Below are 20,241 nucleotides of genomic sequence, written 5' to 3'. Positions count from 1 at the left end.
AACCTGCAGAGACAGGTCCCTGCAAGTATTATGCATTTGAACAGGTAGGTAATGTGAGGAGGGATCCCAAATGTCCCAAGTGGCACCGGCCCCTACTGGTGCTCAGCTACAGGGTTTGGCCAGTGTAGCGCTTGGGGAGGAGTTGGTTCTAGTTGGGTGGGAGCCAGCTGAGATAACACTTGTCTCACTAAGGGACAATGAAATGGTCCAGAGGACCCTTGTGCCTGAGAACACTAAAAAACTCAGGCAGTGGGTGACCATCAATGGGTAGAGGCTCTGAGACACACAGAAGCCAGTGTGACTACTGTGAGAAGTCACCTGGTGTCTGAAGAGCAGGTAGTTCCCCATGAACTTCACCAAGTAATTGAAGTAGACAACTCAGAGCGCCTGTGCAGAGTAATGTAGGTTCCCTTTGAATGTAGGTGGGGGGGGTCTCTGGTGCCAAGAGAGTAGCTGTGAGTCCAACCATGCCTGTAGATTGTCAGCTTGGCAATGACCTGGAAGATTCACCTTGGAAGAAGGTGGAACACAGGTCTCATTTGGACCTGTTGGGTCTGGCTGAGTGAGTGTGTGTGTCCACCTGGTCAATGGCAGCCCGTCAGGGTGATCAGGACACCCTGGAGCCTGAAAGAGTGGCTGCCAGAAGGAGGTGTCGGAAACCCACGCGGACGTTCCCATGGTCTGGGAGGAGGCTAAACCTGAGGGGGACACCCTAGAACCTACAAGAGAACAGGTGGCTGAACTGTGGGGAGTTTCGGAGCTGACTCAGTGGCACCAGGAAGGGGGACCCATCAGGGAAGCATTCTGTGAGGCACAGAAAACATGCCCGACTCAAGAGGGTTTGCAGCAGCAGGCTGCAGACCAGGCATCTTGCAAAGAGTCTGGATTACACGATCTACTGGGACGATGGCCTCCTATATAGCGAGCCTAATGTTGCTGAGCTTGGGGCAACACATGTGCTGGTGGTACCCCAGTGCTTCAGAGCCTTCCTACTGGGTTTGGCTCATGATGTGCCTTTAGATGGACATTTGGGGCAAGACAAGACCTTTGAGAGGCTTGTCACCCACTTTTACTGGCTCCAAATGTGTAGACACCCTGATGTGCACTGTAGGTCTTGCCAAACTTGTCACGGAAGATGCAAGAGTTGGGGGAAATGTAAGGTTCTCCTCCAACCTTTTCCTTTGGTCAGCACCCCCTTTGAAAGGGTTAGTATTGACATTGTGGGGCCTCTGGATCCCAAGACAGCCATTGGCAACATGCTTATCCTGGCCTTGGTGGACCATGGCACCAAGTACCCAGAAGTTATTCCTTTAAGGTCAATCACCTCCCCTGTGGTGGGACATGCATTGATAGGCGTTTTTCCCACATGGAGTTCCCCAAGAAGGTGGTATCTGACAGGGGTACGAACCTCATATCCACAGATATGATTCAACCACACCTTGATGGGCATGATTATGGGTATGTCAGAGTCCTTGAGGCATAAGTGGGACATCATCTTGCCATGCTTTCTGTTCACCTACAGGGAGGGGCCACAAAAGGGTTTTGGATTTAGCCTTTTGAGTTGCTGTGTGGCCACCATGTCATGGAACCTTTGAGTCAGGTTAAGGAAGGCTTGGAGAAAGCCTACAGTAAGCCTCCCCAGGATGTATTCAGTTACATACTGGCTGTTAGGAACCAGACTTCCCGTTTCAGAAAGCTCACTCAAGAGAACCTGGAAGCAAGCCAGGAAGATATGAAACTGTGGTATTGTCAGAGACTGGCCCTCTATGTAGTGCGCAAAACTAGGCACACTATGCAGGGCGTCCAGGTAACCGCACGTTGGTTTCCAGAGCTAAAATCAGACCATATAAATGTTTCAATGTTTAACGTAGCTGGTCGAGCAGTTAGGGTAAACCAGAAGATGTGCTAAGTATTTGCTGTACTCACAAATCCAATCATGCACAGCACACACCCAATGAATAACTCAAGACCAGAATTTATAAAAAATGCTTCAGACTCTTATATACATTTTAAGACCAAAATCTTTAGAATATGTTAATTACTTTTTGAGTTATGACTTTTTAAAGTTTTAATAAAGTTACGGCCGTATTTATACTTTTTTAGCGCCGCATTTGCGTCGTTTTTTGACGCAAAAACGGCACAAACTTGCAAAATACCATTGTATTTTGTAGGTTTGCGCCGTTTTGCGTCAATAAATACGGGCCTTAGTCTTTCTGTGCGTAATTAAGCACCATAGGAATCAATAGGCAGTCACTTTTAAAAATACGTGAAAAATCATACAGTCTGAATCTGAAGAACCATCCAAGAGAGAGACCCTAAATAGCCTTGAAAGGGGGGGATTGGTCAGCTAAACAGGTACGCACCTAAAAGGGGAGGGCTCTGACGTCACCTGCTGGCACTGGCAACTCAGATGCTCCCAGAGTGCCCTGCCAACTTTGAATTCAAGATGGCAAAACCCAGGGATCCTCTGGAGGAGCTCTGAGCACCACCCCTGATGTGATGATGGACAGGGGAATGGTCGCTCCCCTTTCCTTTGTCCAGTTTCACGCCAGAACAGGGTCTGGGGGGACCTGAACCAGTATAGATTGGATTATGCAAGGAGGGCACCATCTGTGCCCTTCAAAGCATTTCCAGAGGCTTGGGATAGCAACCCCTCCTAAGGCTGTAACACTTATTTCCAAAGGGAGAGGGTGTAACACCCCTCTCCCAAATAAAATCCTTTGTTCTGCCTTCCTGGGCTTAAGCTGCAGGAGGGCAGAGACCTGTCTGAGAGGTGGCAGCAGCTGGGGCTGCCTGGAAAACATCTGATGGCTGTAATGACAATACTGGGGGTCCTCTAAAGAGCACCCAGAGTGCATGGAATCATACAACCAATGCTTGCAAAAGCATTGGGGTATGATTCCAACATGTTTGATACCAAACATGCCTATGTTTGGAGTTACCATTATGTAGCTGGACAAAGGTAGTGACCTATGTCCAGTGCACGTGCAAAATGGCATCTCCGCACTCACGAAGTCTGGGAAAATGGTCCTGGAGGTTGTTGGGGCACATCCACTAGTGCAGGGGTGCCCTCACTTACAGGTAGTCTGCACCCTGTAGGGGTGACTTATAAGTGACCTGGTACAGTGTAAATGGCAGTGAAATGGTGAATGCTACTTCTCAAACAGGCTGCAATGGCAGCTGTGAAGAAGCCTTTGAATGGGCGCTCCCTATGGATGGTAAAATAAATGATGCAGCCCTTAGGTATCCCCTGGAACCCCAATGCCCTGGGTTCCTAGGTACTATATACTAGGGACTTATAAAGGCCGACCAGTAGGCCAATTTTGGGTGAAATCCTGGATTACCAGTATACAGTGACAAAAGTTAGAGGAGCGAGAACATAATCACTTGGGTCCTGGTTAGCAGGATCTTAATGAACACAGTCAAACATACTGATATCAGACAGAAAATCGGGGTAACGATGTCAAAAAAGGGTACGCTCCTACATCTTTGTCCCAGGGAACCTGGATAGCAGGGGCCCTGGGCACTACCAACTTCTAGAACACCTCAACATCAGGCAAAAGGTGGGGGCTAACCATTCAAAAAGAGGCCTCCTCTCACACTACCCATACCCCCTCAAAACAAAAGAGATTCAGACTACCCTTCCCCTAGTTAGTCTTTATCTTCTAAGTGAAAGAACCTGGAGAGGCCATCTTCATTGGCATGGGCAGTCCCAGGTCTGTGTTCCTCTTTAAAGTCCATCCCCTCTAGGGAAATGGGCCACCTAAGCAGCTTGGGGTTTTCACCTTTCATTTTTGGTAGCCATCTGAGAGGCCTGTGGTCAGTCTGAACAGTGAAGTGAGAGCCAAACAAGTATTGCTTCAACGTTTTCAGAGCCCAACCCACAACAAAGACATCCCTCTCTATGGCATTCAATTTTTGTTCCCTAGGGAGTAGCCTTTTCCTAATGAAAGCAACTGGCTGGTAATGTTCATCACCATTCCATTGGAAGAGGACTGCTCCTATCCCCATCTCTGAAGCATCTGTTTGGGCTATGAATTCCCTTGAGTAGTCTTGTGCTTGTAGTACTGGAGGAGAGCACATTGCCTTTTTCAGAGTGTCATGGGCTTCTTGACAACTCATTGTCCAGTTGATTTTTCTGTGCATCTTTTTGGAGGGAGTTTTGTGAGGGGGGCAACTATTGAGCCATAGTCCTTCACAAACCTCCTGTAGTATCCAGTTAAGCCAAGATAATGCCCTGGCTTGTGTCTCGGTTGTAGGAGCTCCCAAACCAGAATGGTCTGAATCTTGGGTTACAGAGGTTGTCCTTGGCCTCCACCAACTAGGTGGCTCAGGTACATACATTTTCCCTGCCATATCTGCCACTTACTGTCCTTGATAGTGAGGCCTGCCTTTTGCAGGGCCTCAAGGACCTTTCCAAGGTGGATAAGGTGATCCTGCCAGGTAGAACTATAGACAGCTATGTCATCTAAGTAACCTGCACTAAAAGTGTCCATTCCAGCAAGGACTTGGTTCACCAACCTTTGGAAGGTAGCAGGTATATTTGTGAGCCCAAAGGACATAACAGTGAACTGATAATGCCCACTAGGAGTAGAAAATGATGACCTCTCTTTTGCTCTTGGGGTCAAGCTTATCTGCCAGTACTCTGATGCTAAATAAAAAGTACTCAGATACCTGGCTGCCCCTAGTCTGTCAACGAACTCATCAACTTTTGGGATTGGGTGTGCATCTATATTGGATACTGAGTTGAGGTCAATGTAGTCCACAAAAAAATCCATTTCTTTTTTGTCACCCTAGGAGTGAGGTTTGGGAACTAACTCTCCTGGGCTGGCCCAGGGGCTCTCTGAGGGTTCAATGACACCCAAATTCAACATTTTCTTCACTTCAGCTCCTATGCTTTCTCTGACATAGTCAGACTGTCTGTAAACTTTGTTTTTGACAGGCAGGCTGTCATCAGTGTCCACATCATGGGTATACCAGTTTGTCTTCCCAAGGGTCAGAGAAAAAAGCCCAGCTTACTGGTTGAGGACTTCCCTGCAATCGGTCTGCTGTTGTCCTGAGAGGGTGTCTGACAAGATCACTCCATCTACAGAACCATCTTGGGGATTCCTGGAGAGGAGATCAGGGAGAAGTTCACTCTCATTGTCCTGTCCCTCATCTGTGACCATGAGCATGGTCTATCCTAAAAGGGTTTTAGGCGGTTGACATGTATGATTTTCTTGGGGTTTTTGCAACTGCCTAGGTCAACTTCATAGGTGACCTCCCCTTTCTTTTCAAGAATGGGATAGGGCCAAGACCATTTGTCCTGGAGGGCCCTTGGAGCAACAGGCTCCAACACCCAAACTTTCTGCCTTGGTTGGAGCTCCACCATAGCAGCTTTTTGGTCATACAAAGCTTTTGAAACTCTTGACTGCCCTGAATATTTTGCTGGCTTTCTCCATGTACTCAGCCATTCTGGAACATAGACCAAACAAATAGTCCACAATGTCCTGTTTGGGCTCTTTGAGAGGTCTCTCCCAGCCTTCCCTCACAAGACTTATTGGTCTTCTAACAGGGTGGACAAACAAAAGTTCAAAGGGTGAAAAACCTACTCCCTTCTGTGGCACTTCTCTGTAGGCAAACAACAGGTGAGGAAGTATGACATCCCATCTCCTTCTGAGCTTTTAAGGGAGTCCTCCAATCAAGCCTTTTAGGGTCTGATTGAGCCTTTCTACCAGCCCATTGGTTTGGAGATGGTAAGGGGTAGTGAATCTATAAGTCACTCCACATTCCTGCCACATATGTTTCAGGTATGCAGACTTGAAGTATGACCTTCTGAGTGATACTACCTCCTGGGATACCCAGGAGGGCCTTGGCAACTGCTGGTGCAGTAACTAATCTAAGGTGAATAGCCTTAGGGTACCTAGAGTCATGATCCACTACCACTAAGATGTACCCATGTCCTGATGCAGTTGGAGGGTCAAAAGGGGCCAACAATGTCAACCCCTACCCTTTCAAAGGGAACCCCAACTAAAGGCAGTGGAATTAAGGGGACCTTTAAGGGACCACTTGCCTTGCCACTGGCTTGGCAAGAGGGACAGGACTGACAAAAGTTCTTTACCTATTGGGACATACCTGGCCAGTAGACGTGGTTGACAAACCTACTTCATGTCTTGTTCTGGCCCAGGTATCCTGCTAGGGGGATGTCATGGGCTAAAGTGAGAAGGAAGTCCCTGAACTTCTGTGGTACTACCACCCTCTTGATTGCACCAGGCTTGAGGTCTCTGGCCTCAGTGAACAGGAGCTCCTCCTCCCAGTAGACCCTGTGGGTACCACTGACATTTCCTAGCTCCTCCTAAGCAGCTTGCTGTCTCAGGCCTTCAAACGTGGGACACTCTTTTTGTCCCTGGCACAAATCTTCCCTAGAGGCTCCCCCTGGGCCCAAGAGCTCTGGGCGGTAAGGCCCAAGCTCTTCAGGCTCAGTTCCCTCTAAAGTGGGTGACTCCTCTTCCTGAGAAGAAGGGTCCTGGCTTGTGATATTTTTTTAAGCTGGTCCCCCAGTCTTCTTGCCTTTTCTCTTGGGAGGCTGGTCAACTATTGCAGGATCCAGCTCTCCTTTTTCTCTCTGAAGTTTGCTCTGTGCCCTTGTCTTGACACAAGCTCACTCACGGATTCCAAGCATTGCTGTATGGGTTTTTAGCTTTACCTCAGCCCAGGGGGAATATTCCAGATCATTACCAAGTAGGCAATCTACACGGATGGATGAGGACAGAACTGCTTCTTTTTGCCCTGGTACTCCTCCCCATTGAAAGTTTACTATAGCCATGGGGTGAAACGTGGTCTCATTGTCAAAACTGGTGACAGGATAAGACCTCCCTATCATGAGCTGAGTTGAGGGGATCAGATGCTAAGACACCATAGTGATGCTAGCCCCTGTATCCCTCAAGGCTTCTGCTTTTTTCCCATTGATCACAGGGTGCTGTCTGTATTTGTTCATGTTCTTGGCCAGGCAGCACAGGATAAATCTACCCCACCCTCAGTGACTAATGTTGCCTCTGTGGGGACACTGACATCATCAGGCCACACCTCTGTTCCCATCTGGATATTGGCAACTGCATTAACTGCAGGTTGACTGGAGGCATTCTTTTTGTTTTTACAGTCAGAGTCTCCAGTCTGGTGCCCTTTTGTCAACCCAGGTTTGGCTCTTTGATTTTCAAGCCTCCCTGAACTTTATCCTGTACTCTTCAGTTGAGTTGTACATCCAAATCCCTCAATCAAGGTAACCTTCATGAGGTCAGAGGATTTAGAATCTGCCTCATTCAGAGTGAGGAGCCTATCCCTGCACTTTCCTTAGATTAACTTCCACATAGGTGTTTCCTTTTAATTTCCCACCCAATACAGGCTCTTTCAAAGACAGAAAACCGTTTCACTATATCATCCCCCTCATTGAAGGGAGGGACAACTCCTTTTGGGAGTTTGATGTTGAAAGCTCTTTCTTTCAACACTTGTATGCTGCCATCAGCAATGGGTGCAAATTCCAACTCTTTTCTTTGTTTTTCTATCTCCAAAAGCTGATTTTCTAAAGCCAGTCATTTTGTCAGCCCATCCCATTGTCCACAGGTTCTTCATCCACCTCAGATTATCATCATCAATAGCTAGCAGGTTATCTCTTTCATACTGGGCCACCAGAAACCTAACTTTCTCTGTTTTGGGGCTTTTTCCAGTTTGAATTTTGTATGGTCTGTAGAGTCTCCTTAATTGTATATGCCTCATAAGGTTCCAGGTTGAGGTTCTGAGTTCTGAACTCTAAGTCAGACATTTTTATCTTACTAAAGTTGGGAATTTTTTTGGAATTTAGAGTTCCCCTTTTTGGATAACGATCTAAAGTAAAAACTTTTTAACTTTTTCTAAAGTTTTAGAAACCTAACCAGGTCCCTATCAATTACTTTTTAAAACATTTGTAAAAATTGGTAGACTATTAGAAAAATCTAAAGCAATTATCTAAGGACAATTTAGAGAGTTATTCATGTGTTTACACAATTGAAAAAGTGGTATCAGCAAACAAAAAGTCTTTACCCCACCAAATGTAAGAGGCTGGCCCTCTATGTAGTGTGCAAAATTAGGCACAATATGAAGGGGGTCCAGGCAACTGCACATTGGTTTCCAGAGGTAAAATCAGGCCTCCTAAATGCCCCAATTTTTAAGGTAGCTAGTCGAGCAGTTAGGCTAATCCAAGAGATGTGCTAAGTATTTTCTGTACTCACAAATCCAATCATGCACCACACACACTCAATAAATAACTTGAGATCAGAATTTATAAAAATACTTCACACGTTTATATACATTTTAAGACCAAAATCTTTAGAATACGTTAAGTACTTTTTGACTTATGACTTTTTGAATTTTTAATAAAGTTAGTCTTTCTGTGCTTAATTACACGCTACAGAAATCAATAGGAAGTCACTTTTAAAAATGCATAAAAAATCGTACAGTTGTGTTACCAGTCTCTTCTCTTACAGGGTGGCCGGAGTGGTCGGTGGACATAGTGTGCCACCAGGAGAACCTTGGGTGGCTCCTGGTTCCGGGGGGAGCAGCTTGGAAAACCTCTTGGCACAGGCACAGGGCCACCTGGAGGGGCCACTTGGAAAAGGAGCTGGTTGGCAGATTTAAAGTTGATGCCTGGGGGTCACCTTGGGCTGTTTAGGTCGCAAGGGTTTGAGGACCTGGGGCACACAGCAGATCCCGCGATGCAAGTCTCAAGACGGCCAGGTGCAGGGCAAATTGGAGGTCTTGGATGTTGTGCACAAAGGGACCTTTTGGAGCTGGAGGTAAGTCTTCTTCTTGGGGCTGTACAGGACATTGTGGGTGCTCTGGTGGGAGGTCTAGGGTGTCACTGAAGTCTCTTGACCGGTGCTTCCTCCTGGTCCAGTTGCAGCTCTGGTGAGGTGTTTTTGAAGCTGTCCAACATGTGCTAGTCAGTACCTGGGGTATTGTCACAACTCGGCCACTGGAGGGCGCTGTGCCACCAAACTTGGCACACTTACAGGTCTCATCGGGTTTGTCATTGCTGTGTCATTGGTGTGTCATCGGGTCTGGCTGTGACTTTCAGTTGTGGAGATATCATCCAGTCAGTGAAGTGTCCCTCACTGGTTTGCAGGTTCCTTGCAGGTTCCTGTGGTTTCTTGAGTGATGCCTCCACTCAGGAGGGAGTTCTTGGGCTCAGATCCTCTGCAACAGTGATTGTAGGGACTCTGGTGCAGCAAGCGGGAGTCTTGGAGCCTCTTCTGGTGCAGCAGGCCTTCTGTTCTCATCCTGTCGGGTTCTTTTGTGCTGTCTTCTTTTCTTCCAGATAAATCTAAAATCTTGGTCTAGGGGAGTCCACTAAATACTGCATTTAGTGGGCGTTTTAGGGTGAACCTGGTAGTATCCAATGGGACACTTACCTCTGGGTGGCTACACCCACTACAGGGATCACTTCCTGTTGGAAGGGTCACTTCCCTAACCCCTATTGGATATTTTCCTGCCATCCAACATGGAGGAAAAGGAAATGGAGGGTCAACTTCGCCTGAAAGCCCCTAGGAGTGGTTCATGCTTAGTGAGGCCATTCCTCCTACCCTTTTTCTGGTTTCCCGCCTTTGCTCCCACCAAAAGTGGGAGTTGCAAGGGGGGAAGCTTTCTGCTGCCAGCAGCAGGCCTGTAGGCTCAAGGTTCAGGGGCAGTAGCCCTTTGAATCTCACCGCCAGGGTGTTGCACATTCCTGAGGAAGGGGATGTTAGCTCTGCCACCCAAGAAGGGCATTGTCTTACAAACTTGAGAGCCATGGCTCTCCCCCAGGTTTGTATATTGGCCGTCTGGAGTGGCAGGCTGGAGGGAACCAGTCAGCAACTATGCCAGTTAGGTTAGCTTCTGCATGGGGCACTTTTAAGGTGACCCCTTGGTACATTTAGGGTTAAATCTAACACTGGTACCAGTTTGGATTTAATATTCTGAGTTGTTTGATACCAAACGACCCAGGATACAGAGTAGCCATCATGTAGCCGGGCAACCCGTGTTTGACCAGTGTCCACTACATGTACTTAAAATGGCTGCTTTGTTCACTCACTATGTCCCAGGTCTGGCACGGGCACAGTGGGGGTATATTGCTCATGCAATTATGCCCTCACATATAGTATGGTGCACCCTGCCTTAGGGCTGTAAGGCCTACTAGAGGGGTGACTTATCCATAACATATGCAGTGTAGGGTGGACAGGGCACATAGGGAGTGTACCATGTTGAGTTTGCCTTTTTAGGTTTGCCCCCAGTATGCTCAGCCGGCACTGGCAGTGCCAGGGGTATTCTGGTGTATGGCCCTAGAGGATGCCACAATCAGTGCTGCTGCCCTCATGGGCCTACTCTTACTATCTCATGCCCTGGGTACTGGGGAACCCATTTACTAGTGTCTTACAGGTATATTTGAGACTCTATCAATTGTGCCAAGCATCACAACAGATTTAGGGAAAGAGTTCTGGCCCAGGGAACATGGTTATCAGGGTCCCTGGGCACTACCAACTTTTGAACACATCAACATCAGGCATAAAACATACAAAAAGAGGCCTCCTCTCACAGGTATTGAGTTTCATTCTGTACAAAAAGTGTGGATGATGGTCCCAGTGAAGCCTCAAGCTCTCCAGGACAAGTTGACTTGGCCTTTTGAGGTGGTGAAGCGCAAGAGTGATGTTACCTATCTGGTGAACTTGTGGAGTACTAGGAACCCTTTTAGTTTCCTGCATGTGAACCACCTCAAGCCTCACTTTGAGAAGTCTAAAGTGACAATGCTCTTAGCAACAAATGACGGGGTGGAGAAAGAGAGTTTGCCTCTTCCTGACCTCCTTCCTGCCAAGGAGAAAGATGGGTATGTGGAGGGTGTGAACCTCTCCCAATCACTGATCCCAGAGCAACAGAGGGACTGTCGCCAGGTATTGGGAGAGTTTTCCTCATTGTTTTCCTTGATCCCAGGGGTCACTCATTTGTGTACCCATGATGTGGACACTGGTAGCAGTCCACCTGTAAAACATAAAGTTTACAGGGTGACTGACAAGGTTAGGGACAACATTATGGATGAGGTAACCCAAATGGTAGCTCTTGGGGTGATGGAGTTTCCCAATAGCCCTTGGGCCAGCCCTGTGATCTTGGTCCCAAAGGCTGCTGCTCCTGGTTCCACTCAGAACTCAGGTTCTGTGTCGATTACTGGGGACTCAATGCAGTCACGAAGACTGATGTGAACTCCATACCCTCAACTGATGAGCTCATTGATTGTTTAGTGGCTGCCAAATATCTCAGCACATTTGAACTAATGTCTGGATATTGGTAGATTGCTCTGACTGAAGGGAGCTAAGGGACGGTCGGCATTTTGTACCCCATATGGGTACTACCAGTTTAGGGTGACGCCCTTGGGGATGCAAAACGTCCCTGCCACCTTTCAGAAGCTGTTGGTTGAATTAAAGGATTTTAGTGCAGCCTACTTGGATGATATTGCTGTGTTTAGCTTTGGAAGTGTTAGAGGGCCTGCAGAAGGCGGTCCTCTGTATTAAGCAAGTGAGTGCCAAATAGGGCAGGGCTCTGTGGTGTACTTAGGACACCAGGTAGGGAGTGGCCTTGTGGCACCCCTACAGCCAAAGATTGATACCATTCTGGTTTGGGAGCCCCCCCCCAAGACCCAGACTAAGGTGAGAGCATTTTAGGTCTCACGGGTTACTATAGGAGGTTTGTTAGGGGATAAGGTGCCATTGTTGCTCTGTTAAGAGAGTTAACTTCCAAGAAGCAACCAAAGAGAGTGATCTGGACTGAGCAGACAGCCTTTGATGCACTGAAAGCAGCAATGTGCACAGTACCCGTGCTGAAGGCACCTGCCTTCTCTAAATAATTTGTTGTGCAGATTGATGCATCAGAGCATGGTGCAGGAGCAATGTTGTCACAGCTAAATGAAGAAGGCCTAGACCAGCCTGTAGCCTTCATTAAAAGGAGGTTACTTCCTCAGGAAAGTAGGTGGAGTGCCATTGAGCATGAAGCTTTTGCTGTGGTCTGGGCGCTGAAGAAGCTGAGACCCTACTTGTTTGGGACTCACTTCTGGGTTTAGACAAACCACAGGGCCCTCAGATGATTAATGCAGATGAGGGGTGAGAATCAAAAACTGTTGAGGTGGTCCATCTCCCTACAGGGAATGGACTTTATGGTGGCACACTGTCCTTAACAGAACACGCCAACACTGATGGTCTATCCAGATTCTTCCGCCTTAGTGATGAGAACTCCTGTGAGGTTGGGTAGGTCTCCCCACTTTCATCTGAGGGGGGACATGTGTTATACATGGCATCCTTGGTGCGGTGTCCACTGTCTTTTGTGTCTCCGATTCCCATGTTTTGACCATGTGCTGGACTCTGTTTTTGCTATTTTTGGTACTCTTGGCACTTTACCACTGCTGACCAGTGCTAAAGTGCAATTGCTGCTATGTAAATTGTATGTGTAATTGTCATGACTTACGCGCTGTTTTACCCTGGAGGCCCCAGAGCGAGTGGCGTGGATCCTGTTCTTGAAGGTTCGGCCTTGGCCCAAGTAGGGGCGACTCTTTCTGGTAGCCACGGTGCTGCAGGCAATGGGTACGCCAAGAGCAGGCCGTGCCCCTCAGAAGTAGCACCAGAGGGGAAAAAACCCTAAAAGGGGAAAAAACCTCCACAAAGAATGTTCCTAAAACAGGAACAAAAACGAAGAGAATATCAGCTAGAGCAAATACAGGAAAAAGTATTCTAAACTGACGAGAACCAGCACAGGAATACGAGGAAACAGGATTGAAGACACCATCCAAACAGAAAGTGTTGCAGCGCAAGGAGAGAAAGAATCACAGCCCTTAAATACCAACAAACAGGAAACAACCAACAGGAAGTAAAAGGACACCATCTTAGATAGGGAAAAGCACCTAGAACAGAATGGACTATGAACCATTGAGAATAGGGAACAAGGAATGCTGGGAAGAGAAAGGAAACATGGGAAGGAGTAAAGAACATAAAGGAAGGCACAACCAGATGTCCAAGAAAAGAAGAAAGAAGAAAAGAAGAAAAGAACAGGTAAGCGGGGGGGTCAGACATACCTAAAAACGCGGTGCACAGCAAAATAACGAGGCACCAGGCCCAATTTGGGGCCTCTGTAAGCACACAGCAGACTGCGGGCGCGTCGCGTAAGAGAAACGCGTTCTGCGGCCCGAGCCGAATGTTCGGCTCATGCCGCGCACATCAGCGCAACAGTAGGTCCCCCCCGAAGCGTTGAAAACGATGAATCAGAAGAGGTGAGTGAACAGAAGATGCATCTTCCCAAGAGCATTCACTGAGAGGGTAACCTTTCCGATGAATCAAGTACTGAAGACGTTTGTGAAAGAGATGAGAATCACAAATCTCCCTTACCTCATATTCAGGTACATCATCCACTAACAAAGGAGGAGGACAGGGAAACTGACGAGAGTAAGGATCAGGTACATAGGGTTAGAGCTGAGAAACATGAAAGACCGGGTGAATCTTCCAGGTACGAGGCAAGTGAAGACGGACAGTGATGGGATTGATCAGCTGAAGGATTCGGAAAGGACCATTGTAACGAGGTGTGAATTTATTCTGAGAAAGGCGTAAAGGTAGAAATTTTGATGAAAGTCAGACTTTATCCTGAAGCTGATATTCTGGAGCATCTCTCCGTTTCCTGTCTGCTGTTCACTTCATGTATCTCTTGGTGTTCAACAAGTTAGAGCGAATCAATCTATGGATCTGTAAAAGTTGTCTGGAGAATGAAGTAACAGCAGGAAGAGAAGAGGTAGACCGAGGAAGAGTAGGAAAAGAGGTAGGATGATAGCCATATGAACAGAAAAAAGGAGTGACCTTGGAGGTACTATGGACAGAGTTATTGTAGGAGAATTCAGCGATAGGGAGGTAAGTGTTCCAGTTGCTCTGAGTAGAATTACAAAAGCAGCGAAGGTACTGTTCCAATCCTTGGTTGAGACGCTCAGTCTGTCAATTGGTTTGAGGATGGAAATCCGATGAGAGTGCTATTTTGATATTGAGTGTCCTACAAAAATGTTTCCAAAACTGGGAGATGTACTGAGGTCCCCTGTCAGATATTATGTTGTGTGGAAGCCCATGGAGACGGAAAATATGACGGATAAATATCTGACTTAGTTCTTGGGAATTAGGTTGTTTTTTTAAGAGCAGTAAAATTACCCATCTTAGTGAAGGAGTCTATGGTGACCATAAAAACCCGGTTTCCTGCTGATGGAGGCAATGAACACATAAAATCAGTCGAAATGGTGTGCCAGGGAGCCGGTGGAACAGGTAATGGTTGTAGTAATCCTGCAGGTCTGGTACGGGGAATCTTTACTTGAGCACATATGGGACAAGCCTGAACGTATCTTTCGACATCTGATTTCCAGGTAGGCCACCAGAAAGATCGTGAAAGTAATTTCTTGTGTGGCTTTAATGCCTCTATGACCAGCAACTGGTGAATCATGGCACATTTGTAGTGCCTTTTCTCTGACTCCATTAGTAGGGAGAAACAAGAAGTTCTTATAATAATAATATACTTGCATCTTACATATGTTCAGTTTCTTTATTTCTTGATCAGTCAAATTGGAGTATTCCATTTGTACCTCATCCAGGAAAGACTGAGCTACTCCAATGATTTTACTGGGCTCAAGAAGGTACTGTGATGGGGTAGAAGTACAATCTGGATAACAGCGAGATATGGCATCAACCAGAATGTTTTCGGATCCAGGACTATAAGTGACACAAAAGTCATACTGACTGAAGAAGAAGGCCCAACGAGCCTGAACACTGCTCTGGCATAAAAAGTTACGCAAACATTGTAGATTGCGATGGTCTGTTCGTACCACAAAGGGCTCTTTGGAACCCATAAGAAACTGTCTCCACTCAAGGCAGGCTGTTTTTAGGGCTAACAACTCCCTTTCAAGTACTGAGTAATGTTGTTCTGATGCCGAAAGTACATGGGACAAATAGAACACAGGATGTTCAAGACCGTCATCTTCTTGCTGTTGGAGTAAGGCAGCTCCGATGGCTCTTTCGGAAGTATCTGTAATAACAATAAATTGTTTGTTTGTTTCTGGGTGCCTCAATATCGGTGCCTGAGTGAAGGCCTTTTTTAGACTCTGAAAAGCTTGTTCAGCCGTCTTGGTCCAGACAAAGCCTTTCTTTAGATTTTCCTTTTTTAATGTTTGAGTTATGTGGCTGGTTTGTTCTGCAAAGTCCAAGATGAACTGCTGATAAAAATTAGCCAATCCTAAAAAACATTGTGTTTCCTTAATAGAGGAAGGAGAAGGCCAATCTAGAATGGCTTGTACCTTTTCTTGGTCCATAGCTATGCCAGTGGTACTCAGGTGATATCCCAAATATTTGACTTTGGTCTTATCAAACTCACACTTTTCGGGTTTACAGGACAGTTGATGTTCCCGGAGTCTTTGGAGGACCTGTTTGACATGAGAGGAATGAAGTTCAGGATGTATAGAATAAATAAGGATATCGTCTGAATAGATGACAACCGTGTGGTTCAAGAGATCAGAGAATACTGAATCCATAAATCTCTGGAAAATGGAGGGGGCATTAGTAAGACCAAAAGGCATAACTCTGTACTCATAATGACCAAATGGGGTCCGGAAAGCAGTCTTCCACTCGTCACCTTCTTTAATACGCAAAAGGTGGTAGGCTCCACGAAGATCCAGTTTAGTAAATCGTTGAGCCCCTGTGAGTGCCTCTAGGATATCCTTAATGAGAGGCAAAGGATAATGGTCCTTTACAGTTATTTTATTTAGTCCGCGAAAATCCAGGCAGGGACGAAGATTCTTTGTCTTCTTGGGTACGAAAAAGAGAGGTGCCCCAGCTGGAGAGGATGATGGTACAATAAGACCACTATGCAAGTTTTCTTGCAGATATTCTTTTAGCACTTCTCTTTCAGGTTCAGTGAGTGAATACATCCTCCCAAAGGGAACGATAGCTCCGGGTTCCAAGGGAATAGCACAATCGTACTCTCGATGTGGGGGTAAAACAGTTCTGATTGGTTTTTGGAATACATCTTGAAATTCTAGATAGTGATCAGGAACTCCTTGAACTGTATTGATGGAACATCCAGTAATTCTTTCAGTAGGCATCAACCTCTTGGGTGACCAATAAGTGTCCGAAGCAAAGCAGTTCTCATGACAAAACTGGGAGGACAGGGAAATAGTCTGGGTTTCCCAATTTACATAAGGGTTATGTCTTATGAACCATGGAATTCCCAAAATGATAGTATGAGTGGGGGATGATATTATATCAAAAGAGATTTTTTCTTGATGGTTCCCAAATTGTCAACTCAGTGTTATGGTGGTGGTATCGACTGGACCAGAGGATATTAAAGACCCATCCACGGTGTGAACTTGTTCTGGGGTTTCTTTGGGTCGTGTTGGTATTTGTTGAGTCGTAGCCCAAGTCTTATCCATATATATGCCACTGGCACCACAATCAAGTAAAGCCAGTGTTCTCTCTTGACGGCCGTCCGGTAAATGTAACATCACAGGTAACATAAACAATGTAGTGGCATTGTCTTTGAAAGAACTGATGGAAGGTATAGCTGATGATCCCGTCCCCTCCCTTCTTACAGAGGACGGGAAGTGGCGTTTCCTGATGGCCTTTGAGGACGAACGGGGCAGGTCCGGAGCATGTGGCCGGCAGCATCACAATACAGGCATAATCCCCTCCTACGTCTGTCTTCCCGCTCGCTAACGGAAAGTGGTCCTCGAGTGGTATCCACCTGCATAGGTTCGCCTTCGGCGTCTCTGGCGGGAGGATGAGGTTCCTCGGGACGATACATAAAGACACGTGAAGTGCTTGGCTGAGATGGTCCTCTACTCTTTCTCTTCTCCATACGTTGCTCTTGGAGACGGTATTCGATGGAAGGAGCCCGATCCATCAGACCACGAAGGTCTTCAACTCGGGTGGAGCGTACCAACTCGTCTTTGATTTCTTCTTTAAGTCCTCTACGGAATAAAGTCACCAGAGTTCGTTCCACCCAAGTGGTCTCAGCCGCTAGCTGTCGAAAGCGGGTAATATATTGGAGGACATCTTGTGAGCCTTGTTGGATGTCACATAAGGCTTCTTCCGCAGAGGCCTCCAATCCTGGACGACTGAACATCTGTTTAAAACGACTCACGAAGGCAGGATAGTCAGATAATACTGGGTCATTGGAGGATACCATCGGGGTTTCCCAGGCCAAGGCAGGACCGGATAAGGCACTGATAAGATATCCCACCTTTGTCTTGTCGTGGGAGAATTGGGTGGGTCGGAAGGCAAAATACACAGTTAATGCATCGAGAAACTCTTGCAGCTTAGTTGGTTCACCAGAGAAACGAGGAGTAGAGGTGGAGACGGCCGGAACATCCACACTGCGAAAGGCCAAAGCTTGTCGTAAAGCAGCATTCTTGTTGCGTAATTGTTGAGGTTCCTGAGCCTGTTGCTGAATGGTTGCCAAAAGAGATTGATCAGGATCCGCAGCAGCCGCCACTGTATCATCCATGATGTTAGACGACGTCGGGAGTATTGGGCGCTGCAATCTGTCACGACTTACGTGCTGCTTTACCCTGGAGGCCGCAGAGCGAGTGGAGTGGATCCTGTTCTTGAAGGTTCGGCCTTGGCCCAAGTAGGGGCGACTCTTTCTGGTAGCCACGGTGCTGCAGGCAATGGGTACGCCAAGAGCAGGCCGTGCCCCTCAGAAGTAGCACCAGAGGGAAAAAAACCCTGAAAGGGGAAAAAACCTCCACAAAGAATGTTCCTCAAACAGGAACAAAAACAAAGAGAATATCAGCAAGAGCAAATACAGGAAAAAGTATTCTGAACTGACATGAACCAGCACAGGAATACGAGGAAACAGGAGCGAAGACACCATCCAAACAGAAAGTGTTGCAGCGTAAGGAGAGAAAGAATCACAGCCCTTAAATACCAACAAACAGGAAACAACCAACAGGAAGTAAAAGGACACCATCTTAGATAGGGAAAAGCACATAGAACAGAATGGACTAGGAACCATAGAGACTAGGGAACAAGGAATGCAGGGAAGAGAAAGGAAACATGGGAAGGAGTAAAGAACATAAAGGAAGGCACAACCAGATGTCCAAGAAAAGAAGAAAGAAGGAAAGAAGAAAAGAACAGGTAAGTGGGGGGGGGGGCAGACATACCTAAAAATGCGGTGCACAGCAAAATAACGAGACCCCATGCCCAATTTGTGGCCTCTGTAAGCACACATTGTTCGGCTCGTGCCGCGCGCAGCGGCGTGACAATAATTGGCTTTTCCATGACTGGCATATTCGATTTCCTAGTAAGTCCCTAGTAAAGTGCACTAGGGGTTCCCAGGGCCTGTAAATCAAATGCTACTAGTGGGCCTGCAGCACTGAATGTGCCACCCACATAAGTAACCCTGTAAACATGTCTCAGACATGCCACTGCAGTGTCTTTGTGTGCAGTCTTGAACCACAAATTTGACCTGGCAAGTGCAAACTCTTGCTAGGCCCAAACCTTTCCTATTTATACATGTAAGGCACCCCTAAGGTAGGCCCTAGCTAGCCCCATGGGCAGGGTGTGGTGTATGCTAAAGGTAGGACATCTACTCGTGTGGTTTACATGTCCTAACAGTGGAATACTGGCAAATTCATTTTTCAGTGTTGCAAGGCCTATCGCAGTCATATGTTAACTTGGGGACTGCCTTTAAATATCTTTTAAGTGCAGTTTCCCTTTGGGAGTAGATAGAGGTTTGCGGTCTCTGAACTCACAATTTAAAAATACATCTTTTGATAAAGTTGTTTTTTAGATTGTCAGATTGAAAATGTCACTCTTAGATAGGGGTATTTTCTTGCTACACCATTCTGTGACTCTGCCTGCTTGTGTATTCCCTGTGTGGGTCAGACTGACAGTTGGGCTGTTTGTCAATCCCCTATAGACAATGACACAAATGGAGCTGGGGTGTAGCCTGAATATCTTGATGAGCCATCTGGGCTAGAGTGGAGAGAGGAGTGGTCACTTGCACCAGAATGGTTTGTGCCTGCCCTCACACAATGTAGTCTCCAATCCCATGGTGTGAGTCTGGAGCCATGACTGGGCAAGGCAGGATCTTCTGAACAACAGAGACTTTCCTTTGAAGTTTGCCTACTTCAAAGGCAGAAAGGGGTATAAGTAGTGGACCCAAAACCCCAGATTTTCAGATTACTTCTGGAACCAAAGGGACCTCTGCAAAGGAGAAGAGCTAAAGAGCTGGAGGAGTACTGCCCCTTTGGCTCTGACTGTGCATTGTTGGACTGGCCTGCAGTTGCTGTTCTGCCTGAAAGAGGACAAAGGGGGTCATTCCAACCCTGGCGGTCGGTGTTAAAGCAGCGGCCAACCCACCAACAGGCAAGCAGTAAAAAAAATGGAATTCTGACCCTGGCGGAAACCGCCAACAGAGACCTCCACTTTAACACTCCGACCGCCACGGCGGGACAAACAAACAGCGCGGCGGTCACCGCCAACAGACAGGCGGGAGACAAAGTACCGCCCACCCTATCACAACCCACCAATCCGTCACCTTTTCCGGGGCAGTAGCCCCGCCGATAAAAACACGGCGGAAACAGACATTACGAACGGAAAACGCTCACCTCTACACACTCCACGAGGAATCTGAACAGCATGGAACCCGAACTACACATCCTACCAGCTATTGTCTTCCTGCTCCTCTACCAGGAGCACGAACGACGGCGCAGAAGACAATGGTGAGTACTGCACCTACGACACAGGGGAGGGGGGAGGGAATAAATTACGGGCACACACATACGCAACACACCCACCCCCACCCTCACCCACTACAACACACACATCAATGCATAGCAACAACTCAGAGTGACACCCCCAAACCCCCCGGAAGAATGCAAAGAAAAAATAAAATGACCATGAAATTTGAATTATATTGTACGGCTAAGTAAAAAAATATATCAAACATCAATAACTCTATATACATATGTATATTGTCCGGTCCAAATTGGCTATCAGCCATTGTTCCTGTGCCAATGGGCCTAAACACATGGGCAAAGCCCACACAGGAGACCCGAATTCATTGGAGAGAACACTGCAGGGGCATCAGATAGCAAAACTACAGGCACCTCAGGGGGAAGCGAAGGGAAGGGGGGGCACCTCAGCCAGATGAGTCCACGACGCCAGATCCACGAGGGGCCTCCATGGCCACTGT

General features: G+C 47.1%; 1 protein-coding gene across 1 annotated transcript in view; it reads left to right on the top strand.

The window, feature by feature from the left end:
* The first annotated feature begins 10,619 nt into the window (after positions 1–10,619).
* The window catches only part of LOC138249423 (olfactory receptor 52D1-like), a 144,994-nt gene continuing 135,372 nt past the window's right edge, over positions 10,620–20,241 (top strand). The window contains exon 1 of the mRNA XM_069203383.1: positions 10,620–10,934. Within this exon, the coding sequence (XP_069059484.1) occupies positions 10,620–10,934 (315 nt within the window). The remainder of the gene's footprint in view (positions 10,935–20,241) is intronic.

Source organism: Pleurodeles waltl, chromosome 8 (assembly GCF_031143425.1).
Source record: "Pleurodeles waltl isolate 20211129_DDA chromosome 8, aPleWal1.hap1.20221129, whole genome shotgun sequence".
Classification (NCBI taxonomy): Eukaryota; Metazoa; Chordata; class Amphibia; order Caudata; family Salamandridae; genus Pleurodeles; species Pleurodeles waltl.
This window is presented reverse-complemented; position numbering and strand designations above follow the sequence as displayed.